We start from the raw sequence: 15,897 nt of genomic DNA, 5'->3' as shown, positions 1-15,897 counted from the left end.
CTCAAAAAAAAAAAAAAGAAAAAAGAAGTTAGAATTTACCAATAGGAAGGATCCCTGCAACAGAGATCAGAGGATCAAAATTAGAGATCACAGAGGAAAAGCACAATGACATGACCTCAGACCTATCCACCAGAGCTTGCTTTCTGCTCCCATCCTGCTACCAAAAACCAGCCAGAGACTAGGTTACGCCGAGTTGGGTAGGCCTAGGAAGGCTCCAATCACAGATTCATGATCCACGACTGTGCATTCTGATTTGCTTCTTGTCCTCTAGATGTTGAAGCTGCCATCTGCCAAGAGCAATGGTTGTTCCAAGAGGACTTGAGTATTGGCAACTCTCACTTAAGAAGCCTACCTATAACCTGGTATTTTGTACTTTAAAAACTTTTTGTCAAAAATAAGCTCCTTAAAAGCATATACTATTTCTTTTTTTCCCTTGCAGTGCCAAGCAATTAAAAAGTGTTAATAAATAACCACTGACTAATCAACTATTAAAAAAAGAGGGATGTGAGCACAAATACTAGCAAGAACAAGTATCCGTTACCATATCTTCCCAACCACCAAACTCTGGAGGAGAAAATTCCCTCCTCTCAAATCAAGGCAGGCTGCTTACGAGGAGCACCACGTGCAAGGGAAAGATGGCCACTCTACGCAATATGCCTATTTTCATCTGAAGGGTTGGACTGTCGTTAGCACTTCCCAATCAGTAGCACTCACAAATAAGTCTAAACTTGGAAAAGAACAAACAACAAAAAAAAATTTCCCTATCAAACAATGAGAATCAAGAGTAAAAAAGAAATAGCAGTTTGCTGAAAAACAGACTAAAATACATCGAAGCCTTAGAAGAGTTATTTCTGCATTCCCTGCACATACAACATCATTCATGAAGAAGGCAATGGTACAAATATAGCATAAATGTCGTCTGCTCTAGCTTGTAATTTAAAATGCAAATGCTAATGAGTGAACTGGTATATCAGTGGAGTTAATAACCGCATGCCTAGCACAGGGGCTGCATCCAAAACACACACAGAGAAGAGACAGACACCATGTTCCAATTTAAAAATAAAAACACCCAAATTAACCCCAGAAAAATCACTAGCAGATGTACAAGCTCAGGAAAAGGAGGCACACAAGGGCAAGGAAATAGGAACTTCTCCATCAGTCGTAGACTAACTAGTCGATTTAAATATTTTCCTACATATAGTAAAGGTAAGCATGGGAGTTACTAGGGTTTATTGAGGAATGCTATTGTAAAAGCATTACAGAGTACAAAAGTATAATAAGGAAAAACTACAGGGAATCCAGAAAGCTTGAATAGAAAGTTTTCTCCAAAGCCCACTTTAGAAGCCTATAAGCTAATCTTGCAGGGAGCCATAGGAGATGTAGATCTCATTTGCTTTATCAAAGGGAAAGGTTGAAAAAACCTAAAAACTTGCAAGGTCTAGATTAAGTGGGTAATTTAAATAAATGGAAAAAAGCTCTAATGATGAAATAACACAACTGAGAGAATACAGTTGTGTCTCAGATGCCTTCCGAATATGAAAGGAACTTCTGTGAATTGTTCTTGCTCCTACTATGTCTGTGGTTGGCAGTCCTGCAGCAGAATCTGGGAACGCTCCGCTGCGCTGAGATGAAGGGCAGCTCCTTGGCTTCCTCAGAGCCCCCCACGCATGGGGCGTGAGGAAGTCTACTCTGTGGCCAGCGGCCCTGTCCACTTCCAGGAGTGAAACTCTGTGATGCCCCCTCAAAGCCAACAGGTGGGTGTGCTTGCACTGATTGCCCAGACTGGACACCTAGGGTGTTCTAACTCCCACGTTAGTGCTATTTATTCAAATTTTATACAAAGGACTAGGCACAAACTCTGGCAAATCCAGCCCATAAGACTGGAGAAGCCTCAGAAAAACTTTGAAAGAAACTCTGAAAGAAATTCAAGGTGAGCAATGACGTGGAGTTTGGGAGACGGGGGAGCAAACAGTTTTTCAATGTTGAGGAACGATTTTGTTTTTTTTTAACACCCAGTCAAATCTTTTTGAAAGGGGCGGGGGGGGGGAATGTGTGAGGTGGTTTCCATAGTAACCAGGATTAAGTCTTCCAGCAATGTGCACTGTTCACCCCAGGGCTGCCCATTACCAGATTTCAAAGCATTAACCTTTAATTTCAAATTACCAAATCATTTACATTCCCTCTCCTGCATCTAGGTTCTGCCATTTTCTACTATTACTATGGCCAAATGGACTCCCCCCATAGAGCTGGAACAGTGGTGCGAAGCCCAGTAGCTTGTCAACATTACTGCTAAGTGGCTGCTGGGAAGTACCCATAGGTTGACAAGATGGTGTTGAAAAATCTACACTGAAATGTATTCTTCTGGGAAAGCCACAAGAATGGAATTAGAACAGAGGCATTTGGGCACAACCAGACACAGGTGCTGAAACTGGAAACAATCTAGCAGAGAAAAGCCATCAGATTTCTGTAAGCTGCCCATTCTATTCCCCGATACCCACAAGGTGGAAGGCAGCCTAGACAACACTAAACAGACGCAGAAAGAACACTACAGTAGCAAGGAAGGAGATGGACCTGGAAAGGAAAGCTTGGGGAGAGCACAGGTCCGACCTTCTGGACCACTCTACTGGCTCTCATTTACTCTGTACAGAATACACCTCGTTCCTCTCTAGGATACTTTTCCCCCTTGTCTCATCCATATTAAAACTCAAAACTAAGAATAAAAAGCACTCATAAAAGGCTTTAGAGCAGAAGACTAGAAGCACTAGTCAAGAGAATTTAGGAGGAAAGAATTCTCCTCACTGACCTATCCATCCAGAGCCAATTCACAGGCCTATCATGAAATAGCAGAGGATAAATCAACATCTATCTTTCCTTGGCACATAAAACCCGACTGAGATGGTGAGGACTGAACACCCAACAAGGAAGTCACACCATCCTCATCAGTCTGATTCCACAGAAGGCGATGCCACCACTAGGACTATCTTTCCTCAGATACAGGAGGCCCTAGATAGGCTGACACATAAATGCCATATGGGCCTCGCTGTCTCCCTCACTTCAAGGTCACCAGCATCACACCAAGATAAGCAGGCCAGTCTGACGGAAGTTATTAATTAGAAAGCAGGAAAGCAAGAATTCATCTTTAAATGTTTTAGCTCCAAGGTCTGTGAACTGCCATTAAACCATGCTAAATAACTCCTATTTTTATTGACAGTTTTATTTATTACTCTGCCTCAATCAAAAACATATTTGAAATCGCTACTGAACAAATTGAATCCTTCCCTATTTTACCCTGAAACACTCCATTATGCCATGGAAGTCTCTCCTTTGATTCCTACTATTAGCCTTCAGGTGTAGGCCGTTTTAGGCTATAAAATCCCTCCTGTGATCTGATCCACCTGCAGTTTGCTGATGTCCTTCATAAAAGAATGGACCTCAGGTGGAACACCACACTGCAGGCTGGCACTGACCCCGGCTGAGCCAGCACTTGGCCTCACCCCGTCTGGATTATTTCTGGGTTATGGACCAGGACGGCCTTAGACTTTTTGATAGGAGAACAATATTTACTCTTACTGTTTTATAAAATCTGACTTGTTTTCATTTGTATGGTATTTAAAACAAGTTTCTCCTATCTTTATATTTTCTAAAAATATTTTTGCTCCACGTTTACATATTCTTTACGTCAGTAGACACAATTACTTTGCTTGAAGGCTGAAACTATTATTATGCATTTCTGTATTCCTAGCATTGTGCCCAGTACATATAAAGAAAATTATTAAATAACCATGTGACTGAATGACCCACAAGTATGATGTGGCTCATTCTGGGGATGATTTGTGATGTAAATATGGGAGATAATCAGGCTATAATTGGAGCTTTGCACCTTCATCCACCGTGAGCATTGGGTGTGCCTGCAGAGACTGGGAGCTGAGGGCAGAGCAGTGAATGCTCAATGGGAGGAGAGCTGAGAACGAGGTTTACACACCAGGACAAAAGCAGAGAGAAAAATGATTGATGAGCACATCCATTTCTGTTAGGCAGCTCCTCCTGAAATCTGATATAGGCAAAGTTGTTCTGCCCACACGAATCAAACCCAGCCTGACCAAAGAAAATGTTGCAGACCTTCTTCGAAGCTCACGTGCCATCTTCCTAGGGAAAGCTTTTCCATTTAACAATTAATTGCACTCTTTCCTCTGCACTCTCATAGTGTGTTGCTTATACTTTTGATAACTGCTCTTTTGTTTTTCCTTGTTTATGTTTTTTGTATGGCTGTATATACCACTAGACTAAAAGAAATTCAAGACAGAAGACATCTTATTAATTTATGTATCATCCACAATTTATCTTTTGAAGACTGTGTTTTGTATATGGTGTGCTTGCAAACATCCTGACCTCATTAAAAAACTCTCCCTAAATCTGTTCGCTGTGCTAATTCTCTCCTATATGTGACCCTCTAGGATCCCCTGACATGAACATAGTTCTCATAATTCCTATAATGATATATTTAAAAGCAGAGAACTAGAGCAACTCCAAAAAAGTCTCATGTTAAGCTGCCCATTTCTAGTAATGGGACCCAACTGAAAGGAAGTAGGCAGTGGAGACAGAATCAAACTGGGAAGTCCCAAGAGAAAGAATACCCCACTTTACAAATATCCATTAAGCTGCAATTCAATTAAAGCATCTGAAAGGAATTCATAAGTATCAGCAGACCCTGTAATTGCTTAATTAAGGATAGAAGCCTAGCAAACACACAACCACAATAACAGCCTGATTCATTAGCACCTCTGTGATAGCAGAATGGGATTTCTCACTTAAACATACATTGGCTTTAATTGTGTAATTTAGTTAGGCACTGGTAATCAATGGGGACCCACCATTCCTGGGGCCAGGAGATGAGGAGGATATGCCTGTTCACCTTCCCTTCCTTGTCTCATTACAAGTTTTTGGTCTATTAAAACAGGCAGTTGATATTCCAATTAGGATTGGCCGGAGAAGAGGCCTTAAAGAGAAAGAAGGAAATGAGGCACTTTATTCAAAGGCATTCAGGGTGGAAGGATACACAGCCAAACCTTTAGTTTACCAAGCACAAACCAACCACCATTTATCAAATCCCAGACACATAGAACCTTTCTCATTGCTTCCCTTGTCATAATGCAGCTCCAGCGGGGAGCTGTAATATAGGGGAGAGGAGGGAGGTGCAGAGAGGGCAAGAGAGGGCAAGAGGGCTGGAGGGCTCAAGGGAGGGAGGGTGGGGGGAGAGGGAGCAGAGAAAAGAGAATAAAATTAAAGAAAAAGAAAAAAGCCGCAGGAAAAGGAAAGTTTTATATTCTAGTCTTATTTCATATGAATAGGTAACTGGTTAATTATAAGTCACCTGCTTGTGATCCACACAGGAACCCCCTGCCAAGTGGCTGCTGCCTTCTAAGTGGTTTGTACCATGAGTTCTAAGCAAGGTGACTGACATCCATTCCCCAACCCCCTACCTGACTCAGTCTGTAATTCATCAAGCTTATTGCTATACCACCTTTAAGAATATGAAAATGCAAATGGGTAGATTCACTCAACGAGTTGGCAAAAGACTTTAAATACCTGATCTAAGACTCTTTAGATTACTTTGCATTGAAATCTCAAATTATTGTCTTCCGATTCAAGAGAAAAGCATTTGGTTTACAGGCACCATACCTTGAGACCTGCTATGCTTATCCAACAGGACAACTTTCTGAACTATGCCCACAGCATGACCCCGATACCCAAGAGCTAAGAAGATAATTCAAAATAAGGAAACTTATTATAAAGGTCATAGTAGTAAGACACACTCCATGCCTACTGGTGCAATTAAATAAAAATGTGAATCAAGGGCCAAGTGATTTCCAAATATGTGACTCAGTCTCCCGTTAGACAAGATAAGTAAAGTCTGACACATATGACAAGTGAAAGTAAACTAAAAATAAAGATTGTGGAAGAACTGCTTTTACTCTCATGCAAGGAAATAAATGTATGGGGATCACTACATGCTAGCTGAGGAAAAGAGGAGCTTTTTAACAAATGCAGGCTGCACGGGGATCTTGGCTTCCCTGCTAACTCAGGACAAGAACTGACTGTGATTGCCTGCTAGACTGAAATAAGCATGCATAGGAAGCTGCCACAGCAGCAGGCCGAGAGACCTTGAACGGTCTCAGCTCTGATGGTGTAAGGTCACCTGCTCGCTGACCAAACCTAAGCCAGGTGCTCAAAGGACCAAAGGGCAAGCGTGCTCAGGAGGCACTGACCTGTTAGCTACAGCTGACTGTCCCCGGCCCCACCTGCTAGCCCATCTGACCACGCAATCACTCCACATACAGGGGTGCAGGAACCGTGACAGAGAGGCCAGCTGGCTCGGGCCAAATGCCACTCCCTATCAAGCTGTGGGGCCGTCTGCCCAAAAAAGGCCACACAAAAATGGGAAGTGTCCACCCCACCTTGAGGAAAAGAGGGCTCTCCAAAAGGCTGGGATTAATGAGAGCAGCACATAGGGACGGCTCCCAACAATTATCTGGACTTTCCCCTTGAGAGTCACAACCCCGACTCCCTCGTTGCTGCAAAGAGACATCATTTCCAGCAGAATGCCATGTGCACATAATGGAGAGTACATACCACAGAGATCTGCAAAGCTGTACCATGACAATCACCATCCCAGGGAACAATCCCGCATGAATACTGTGTCTCTGCCTACACGCATTTTTAGCTTTGTAGTTAGCTTCAGAGGACCAAGGGGTCCTTCTCTCACTAACGCTACTCCCCCCACCCACGTTCTCTGTCCATGTCATTCATTCTGTCTCTTCTAGGTCATTGCTCTATTAATTATCCCCTGCAGCCTTTCCTAGTTCCTTCTCAGAATTCAAACCAGTGCTTCCAGTGCTTCTTAACATTTTAAATCTCATGTTCCCATGATATTCTCTCACTCCATCTTTTTTATAACCTCATTTGCCAAGAAGATTTTGTTGAGTTTTACATTCTGTAATTGGTATTATGAAAACATTAGGTGTACAGAATAGCTTTTTCGACTATACATGCCACTTTCTCGATTCCTGAATTAAGAATTACACTTCAAAAAGTACTAAAAATGCTGACATCCCTAGAATGTAGTTATCTTGACCCTTTAGCTTTTTTTTTTTTTTGAAACAGAGTCTTGCTCTGTTGCCCAGGTTAGAGTGCAGTGGCATCAGCCTAGCTCATAGCAATCCTCCTGCCTCAGCTGCTCGAGTAGGTGGGACTACAGGCGAGCACCACCATGCCTGACTAATTTTTTCGATTTTTTTTTTGTAGTTTCTGGCTATTTTTTTCCATTTTTAGTAGAGATGGGGGTCTTGCTCTTGCTCAGGCTGGTCTTGAACTCCTGACTTCAAGTGATCCTCCTGCTTCGGCCTCCCAGGCCCTTTAGCTTTCACTTTTTGTACTATTTCTCTATTCTGTTACATACTTATTTGTGAAAAGTAATTTAAATTTGATAACTCTTCTTTATCTCCCATATTTGCTTCCCAATCACCTGTAATTGCCTTTAGTTGACTCAACTCTGATGAAACTGTACCAACAAAGGTCACCTGTGACTTACTAATTGAAACTGATAAATAATATCACTTCATAATTTTCATATATTTGATCTTTAATGTAAAACTTGACATTGCTGATGCCTTAGAATTCTCTGCTGCCTTGGCTTCCAGAATACTAACTACTCACTCATGATTCTCCTATTCCTCTGACAGTGCCTTCTCTGCCCATATGAATCCTTAGCCTGCTCCACACAGGTTGGTGTTTTCCAAGTTGTATATGCCTTGTAAACTTGTTCTCTAGGCACTGAAACAGTTTTAACTACTGGCTATATGCTGATGACTCCCTGACCTGAATATTGTGTCTGGCTCCTCTGCTGAGCTTCAACATTCCCATGAATATTCCACAATCAAACCCCAGTGAACTGTTCCTAAAACCTGTTCTTAACTTCCGTGTTGCCCTTAATTTGTGGACATCACCATCTATCTGACTGCTTGAGCCTAGGGCACTTCACCTTCTCCCCGGTACTCAACATTATCCCCAGTCCCTGACCAAAAAAAGGCCAGTCTCCAAATCCTGTCAAGTCTACCTCCTGCTTGTCCAAATCTCTCCACTTGTCTCCACTGTCAGATTTCAGGCCTCTTAACCGTTCTCCCAGACTCTTGCCTCATTTATTCCGATATATCCACGAGAATGAACTTTCTTAACCCAAGTCTGAGCATGTGACTCCCATGTTTAATACCATCCAGTGACTCGGAGGGTCAACAACATAATTCAAGGAAGAAAGACTAGCACCTGAATGTTCACCGTCATGCCAACCTCCACCCTCCCCACTCTTTGTACACCAATAGTATGTGGTTGCCTAGAGGCACGCATGTGTGTCAGACCTCTACAACTCTGTACATGCTGCTACCTCTGCCTAGAATGTGCCTCTCCTCCTACTCCCCTTTCTCAACACAGCACACTCTTACTTGTCCTTCAAAACACAGCTCAGATACCAACACCTCAAGGAGGTGTTCCCTGATCTCTGCCTAATGAAATCATCATTCCCTCCTCAGTGCTACTTCTGTATCTCATCCATAATTCTATTATCTCACCAAGTGTCTAACACTACAGTTTGCTTACATATCTGTATTCCTTTGAGAGTTTCTGGAGACCTAGGACTGTGTCTCACCTGTGTATTCTTTGTGACATGGTGTTAGGACAACACAGACTTTCTTGCTCCGAAGTCTCAAAGGGAAAAACCAGGAGCCTTCCTTTTAGTGAGCTTAGTCAGAAGGAGGCTGGCACAGTTCCTTATCTTGATGTATTTCCATTAATGGAAAAGTCAAAATCTCCATGGTAGAGCCATAGCTATATGCACACATGGAACACAACCATACCATTCCAAATTGAGAGTCAACGGAAAGTCTAGTTATAGAAACACTAACTCTTTGCAAGCGGAAGGAAGTGTACTTATTATTTGCTTTATGGTAGGCTTGTTCTAGATTCATCTCATTAAAACCTCCCAACAATCCTGAGAGGCAGGAAATAATTTCCAGTTATAACTAACATGTAAACTGAGGTCGAAGAGGGTAAATAACCTCCCTAATGTCACTTGCTTATATACAGTACAGCCAGGATTCAAACTGAGATCTGCTTTCTCTTAAGACTTTTCCATATCCTGTATCTTTGCTAGGCTTCTCAAGAAACCAAAAGATGCATGATATAACAGCATATACTATGGCAGGAGAAAAACGTAAAAGCTTATATTTTTATCATGTATTTGCCTCTGTGTAATCTATCTTTCAGAGTGTAAGTTAACTCAGGCAATGCCTTCGGAATTGCTAAGCTTAGAATAATGCCAAGTACATAGAGGAATTGGCTGATGCAGAGTCGAGTGATCAGACTGCTTGTGTCTAAGCAAGGTAAAATCGGAAGGATTCTGCAGAAAAACTCCAGCCAAGAGAGGTCTGTGCTCTGAGCTGATTCCACTCAGGTAGTTTTGAGTTTAAATGCTGGAACTTCAATGTTTTCTTTCTTTCCCTTATAGATCTGTGACCAAGTTTCCCCAGAAAGAATAATACTGTTTCTCTTTCTCATCTCTGGCATAAAGCTCTACACTACTAAAAGAACGCTTTTGTTTTTCAGCTACATAGCAGACAATGAGGTGAATATATACAGGCATACCTCAGAGATATTGTAGGTTCAGTTCCAGCACACTGCAGTAAAGTAAACATTGCAAAAAAGTGAGTCACGTGAGTCTTTTTAGTTTCTCAGTGCATATAAAAGTTTACAGTATACTGTAGTCTATTAGGTGTACAACAGCATTATGCCTAAAAAACAATGTGCATACCCTATTTAAAAAATACTTTATTGCTAAAAATACTAAAAATCATTGGAGCCTTCAGCAGAGGACAGTCATTTTTTTGCTAGTGGAGGTTCTTGCCTCGATGTTGAAGGCTGCTGACTGATCATGGTGATGGTTGCTGATAGACAGGGTGGTTGTGGCAATTTCTTAAAATAATACAACAATGAAGTTTGCTGCATTGATTGACTCTTCCTTTCATGAAAGATTTCTCTGTAGCATGCAATGCTGTTTCATAGCATTTTGCCCACAGTAGAATTTCTTTCAAAATTGGAGTCAATCCTCTCAAACCCCTGCCCACTGCTTTATCAACTAAGCTTTATATAATATGTAATAAAGGCCAATAAAATCCTTTGTTGTCATTTCAACAATGTTCACAGCCTCTTCACCAGGAGTTGATTCCAAGAAAGCAAGAAATCACTTTCTCTGCTCATCCATAAGAAGCAACTCATCTGCTCAAGTTTTATCATGAGATTGCAGCAATTCAGTCACATCTTCAGGCTCCACTTCTAATTCTAGTCCTCTTGCTATTTCTACTGCATCTGCAGGAAGTTCCTTCTTCCACTGAAGTCTTGAATCCCTCTTCAAAGTCATCCTTGAAGGTGGGAATCAACTTCTTCCAAACTCCTGTTAAGGTTGGTATTTTGACCTCCTCCCATGAATCACGAATGTTCTTTATGGCATCTAGAATGGTGAATCCTTTATACGAGGCTTTCAATTTATTTACCATCAGTATAATCACTATCCACAGAAGCTACAGCCCTGCAAAACATATTTCTTAAATAATAAGACGTGAAAGGCAAAATTACTCCTTGATCCATGGGCTACAGAATGGATATTATGTTAGCGAGTATGAAAACAACATTAATCTCCCTGTACATCTCCATCAGAGCTCTCGTGTTACCAGTTGCACTGACAGTGAGCAGTAATATCTTGAAAGAGATCTTTCTAAGCAATAGGTCTCAACAGTGGACTTGAAATATTCCATAAACCATGCTGTAAACAGATGTGCTATCATCCAGACTTTGTTGTTTCATTTTATAAAGCACAGGCAGAATAGATTTAACATCATTTTTTTTTTTTTTACTTCGAAGTATTACAGAGTACAAATAATTTTGGATACATGAATCGCTTTTGAACACCTGTCACCCAGATTTTGCTCATTGTACCCATTAGGTAAGTTTTTGCCTGTCCTCTTCTCCACCCTCTCCTCTGTTTGATTTCCATTGAATTTTACTTCCCTTTACGCACATGTGTGCTCATTGGTTAGTTTCAACTTAGTAGTGAATACATGTGGTATTTTTTTCCCCATTCTTTAGATATTTCACTTAGGATAATGGTCTCCAGTTTGAGCCAGATTGTTGCAAATGGCATTAAATCATCCTTCTTTATGGCTGAGTAGTATTCCATGATGTGCATATACCACATTTTGTTAATCCATTCATGAATTGATGGGCATTTGGGTTGATTCCACATCTTTGCAACTGAGAATTGTGCTGGGATAAACATTCACATGCAGGTGTCTTTTTGATAAAATGACTTCTTTTCCTTTGGGTAAATACCCAGTAGTGGGACTGTTGGATCAAATGGTAGCTTGACTTTTAGTTCTTTGAGGAATCTCTATACTGTTTTCCATGGAGGTTGTACTAATTTGCGTCCCACCAACTGTGTATAAGTGTTGCTTTCTCTCTGTATCCACGCCAGCATCTATTGTTTTAGGACTTTTTAATAAAGGCCATTCTAACTGGGGTAAGACGATATCTCATTGTGGTTTTAATTTGCATTTCCCTGATGATTAGTGACATTGAGCATTTTTTCATATAATTATTGGACATTTGTCTATCTTCTTTTGAAAAACTTCTGTTCATGTCTCTTGCCCACTTTTTAATGGGGTTGTTTGATTTTTTTCTTGCTGATTTGCTTGTTGAGCTCTTTGTAGATTCTGGTTATTAGTCCTTTATTGGATGTATAGCTTGTGAATATTTTTTCCCATTCTGTAAGTTGTCTATTTGCTGTTAATTATTTCCTTGGCTGTGCAGAAACCTTTTAATTTAATCAAGTGTCATTTATTTGCTTTTGTTATTGCTGTGATTGCCATTGGGGTATTCTTCATAAATTTTTTGCCTACGCCCATATCCAGAAGAGTTTTTCTAACATTTTCTGTTAGAATTCTTATGGTTTCATGCCTACATTTAAGTCCTTTATTCATCTTGAATAAATTTTTGTAAGTGGTGAAAGATATGGATCCTGTTTCATTCTTCTGCAAGTGGCTATCCAATTTTCTCAGCACCATTTATTGATTCTTTCCCCCAGTGTATATTGTTGTCTGCTTTGTCAAAGATCAGTTGGCTGTATGTAAATGGTTTTATATCTGGGTTTTCTGTTCTGTTCCATTGGTCTATGTCTCTATTTTTGTGCCAATACCATGCTGATTGAGTTACTATAGCCTTATAGCATAGTTTAAAGTCTCATAATGTGGCAGCATCATTCTTAAGGACCCTAGGATTTTCAGAATGGTCAATGGGCACTCACTTCAACTGAAGGTCACCAACTGTATCATCCCCTAACAAGAGAGTCAGCCTGTCCTTTGAAGCCAGACACTCGCTTCTCCTCTCTAGCTATGAATGTCTTAGAGGGCATCTGTTTCCAATAGAAGGCTATTTTGTCTACAATGAATATCTCAGTTTAGTGTAGCCACCTTCATAAATGATCTCAGCTAGATCTTCTGTATACCTTGCTGCAGCTTCTACATTGGCACTTGCTAATTCACCTTGCACTTTTATTTTATAGAGATGGCTTCTTTCCTTAAACCTCATGAACCAACCTCTGTCAGCTTCAAACTTTTCTTTTACAACTTCCTCATCTCTCTTAGACTTCATAAAATTAAAGAGAGTTAGGGCCTTGCTCTGGATTAGGCTTTGGCCTAAGTCAATGTTGTGGCTGGTTTGATCTTCTATCCAGACCACTCAAACTTTCTCCATATCAGCAATAATGCTGTTTTGGTTTCTTTTTTTTTCCTTTTCTTTTAAGATGGAGTCTCACTATGTTGTCCAGGCTCAAGCGATCCTCCTCCTATCTCTGCCTCTCTCAAGTAGCTGGGCTAACAGGCACCACTGCATCAGGCTTTGTTTTGCTTTCTGATAAGTGCTGATTGCTTGGTTGGTGGAGCAGTCAGAACACACACAACATTTATTAAGTTTGCCATCTTATACGGCTGTGGTTTGTGGTGCCCCAAAACAATTAATACAGTAACATCAAAGATCACTGATTACAGATCCCCGTAACAGATACAATAATAAAGTTTGAAATATAGTGAGAATTACCAAAATATGACACAGAGACATGAAGTGTGTACATGCTGTTGGAAAAATCATACCAATAGACTTGACTGACATAGGGTTGTGACAACCTTCTATTTATAAAAACCAGTATCTGCAAAGTACAATAAAATAAGATATGCCTATATATCAAACTGTATAACAAGAATTCACTGTTAAGACACTTCTCAGGTATAGAAACCTTAGGAAAAAGGCACAAAAGGCTCCATGAAAGAACTCTCTCCCACACGGCTATGCTATCCCTTGGTTTTACTACAACTCACATGTGCAGAAACAAAAGCACAGCCTTCCAATAAGGAGGGGGTTTGTTATTATGGTCCTTCTTTTCAACAGCTGTCCCCGAGCTCACTGTCACACTTCAATTAGTCCCTTTAGAAAGCCTGTAGAGCTATGTGGTGATCAAGTTCATAAGAGTTTGCAAGAGAGCCTCAATGAGAAGTGACAGCCAAGCAGCAGCAGCAAGCTTCACGGTCATGTATTCAGGGAGTGATTTATCTCACATAACTCAATCCATTTAGTTGGGGCCTGAGGGAGACCCTTATCCAGACAAGAAACTACTGGTGCCTTCTAGGAAAAGGAGAGCAAGGCAATCTGGCAAGAGACAGAAAGCATGGCTCCTGTTTCTCTTTCTCTATAGCAAATCCTATTCAGGAATTCAACAGAAGAAGTGCTGAGGCAACAGAAAAGGCAATGTGCATCTGGGGACCACAATGGAATATGTCCTTTGTGAGTGAATGAATGTTTGTGTGTGCAGGGCTGAGCTGAGGAGTGTGGAAGTGAAATGACAGCTTCCCCTCAAAGACCACAGTCTCTGCGAAGTACTGAGTGGAAATAAATAACTATTTGCCAGCAGCGAAGAAATGAAGCAGTTTCCTCCTTGAATGCATAAATGTAAATTGCTCAAAGAGCACAGTGCATACACAGCCTTGCTGGCTTGTGAAGTATTAAGCTACCCGAAAAGATAGGATAAGAGAGATGTACATTCAGTCAGCAAAGAAAGGAGCAAGGTTTGCCTTGGCATGTCAACCCTAGTGCAACTAGAAATACCACAGACGTGGGAGCCTGTGAAAGTAATGTCATGGCTGGGATCTCATAAAGGATTGAGATGATCCTAATGGCATTTGAAAAGAATAAAACAGCAATGGTACTGCCTAGGGAGCTACCAGGGCAGGGTTCCTCAGCTCCTCTGAGGCCTGCCCATGACTAACGTAGCAGGAATGGTTGATCTCAAGTGAATAATGCCAAGTCTGAGAATCCCATCATTAAGATTTTCCTAAGTCTGGAGTTCCCTTTGCTTGAACTAGATGAGGTTATGTGCTGGCCTGTAAGCTGCTCTATTCCTTCATCCCGAGCTTGGTGAAAATAAGGAGTGGGAAGAGGGTGCAGCACTGGGTCTGCAGTGACAGTGGGATGCAATCTAGAAATTGTGTGTTCATATCCTAACTAGAGAGGAAAGCATCTCAGTGGGCCCTAGGGCCTATCTAGAACACAGGAAAGGAGATGTGTAGAATGACTTCTGAGCTCCAGGAAGAATGTTCAGAGTAGCATGTAACAGACAAGACTTACCTGCAAGCAAGAAGGTGATAAGGCAAGTTTCCTTTGGCAAATAGAGTTTGAGGCGAGAACCACTGAAGACATATTCCACCACAGCTTCAGAACGACCTGCCCGCTGCAGAAAGGGCAGGAATTGCTTTGCTTTTTGGGTATCCTGATGGAGAAAAAAAGAAAAGAATCACTGGAAAGTAATGGAACCCAAGTAAATGTTTCCTTCTCTGTGGTCTAGGACAAAAAGTCTGGTAGACCACAGGAAGCTAAGCAGATAACCCTATAAAATCAGACATTTCTGAAACCATGACATAGACATGATACCCATGTGACCCAATAGAAGAGATATAATCAATGGTTTCCACAATATTCTTATTGACTCAATTTTTCCCTCTGTTCAGTTATTAAGTAATATGAATGAATTAGGAGGGTGCTTGGAAAATGAGACTTTCACACGTTCTCCGGACAGGAAGAACAGCTCATCTTCCTTTAACAAAAATTAAATCAGAAGACCAGAATTAGCCTTTTATGGAGGTAAATCTTACCTCTAATTTTCCTTTCAAAATAAAAGTGATGCCCAGGCTGTCTCATAAAGCTCCTAAAACCCTTTCCCAGGAAACCAAAAGTAGTTCATTTTCAATCTTAAACAGGTTATGTAAGATTCAGAGCTCGCTGTTTCTTAACCTTGAGAAGAGGCCAGTCTTCTTTGGACACTAGTACAGCAACTCCTGCTCTGTGTGCATTTTGGGAATGTGATGGTACCCGGGGCATACTGTTCCTATCCAGGGAAATCTGTAACAGCAGGATGTGCTCCATGGAGACAAACAGCATGTCATGTCAGCACAAATAATTATAGAAACAATAAAAACACATGAAACCGCATAGCACTTTTTAAACTTTTTTCATGCATCAACACAAAGTCCATGCATTCTATCCTCATGAGCACCAAACAGTGGACATTTGGGACCTCAGAGCTCTCAGCCACATAGGAGCTAAGGGCCTTCAAATCCTTTCAGTCTCTCAAGCTAATTAAACAGATGACAGAGTAAGCAAACATCAAAATACCACATCCCATATGCTGGGAGAATACTCACTGGATGTCAGAATTTTAGGTTTTCAGTCCAGCCAGCAGAACTGTAAACT

The 15,897-nt window shown here is 41.1% G+C and overlaps 1 protein-coding gene across 1 annotated transcript in view; it reads right to left on the bottom strand.

Moving 5' to 3' along the window:
- The window catches only part of SND1 (staphylococcal nuclease and tudor domain containing 1), a 423,230-nt gene that overhangs the window by 144,951 nt on the left and 262,382 nt on the right, over nt 1–15,897 (bottom strand). Inside the window, exon 15 of the mRNA XM_069462550.1 lies at nt 14,776–14,917. Coding sequence (XP_069318651.1) covers nt 14,776–14,917 — 142 coding nt within the window. The remainder of the gene's footprint in view (nt 1–14,775; nt 14,918–15,897) is intronic.

The sequence above is a fragment of the Eulemur rufifrons genome, chromosome 29 (genome assembly GCF_041146395.1).
Source record: "Eulemur rufifrons isolate Redbay chromosome 29, OSU_ERuf_1, whole genome shotgun sequence".
In the NCBI taxonomy this organism is placed as follows: Eukaryota; Metazoa; Chordata; class Mammalia; order Primates; family Lemuridae; genus Eulemur; species Eulemur rufifrons.
The sequence above is the reverse complement of the archived record's forward strand: the minus strand, read 5'-3'. Positions and strand labels throughout refer to the sequence as shown.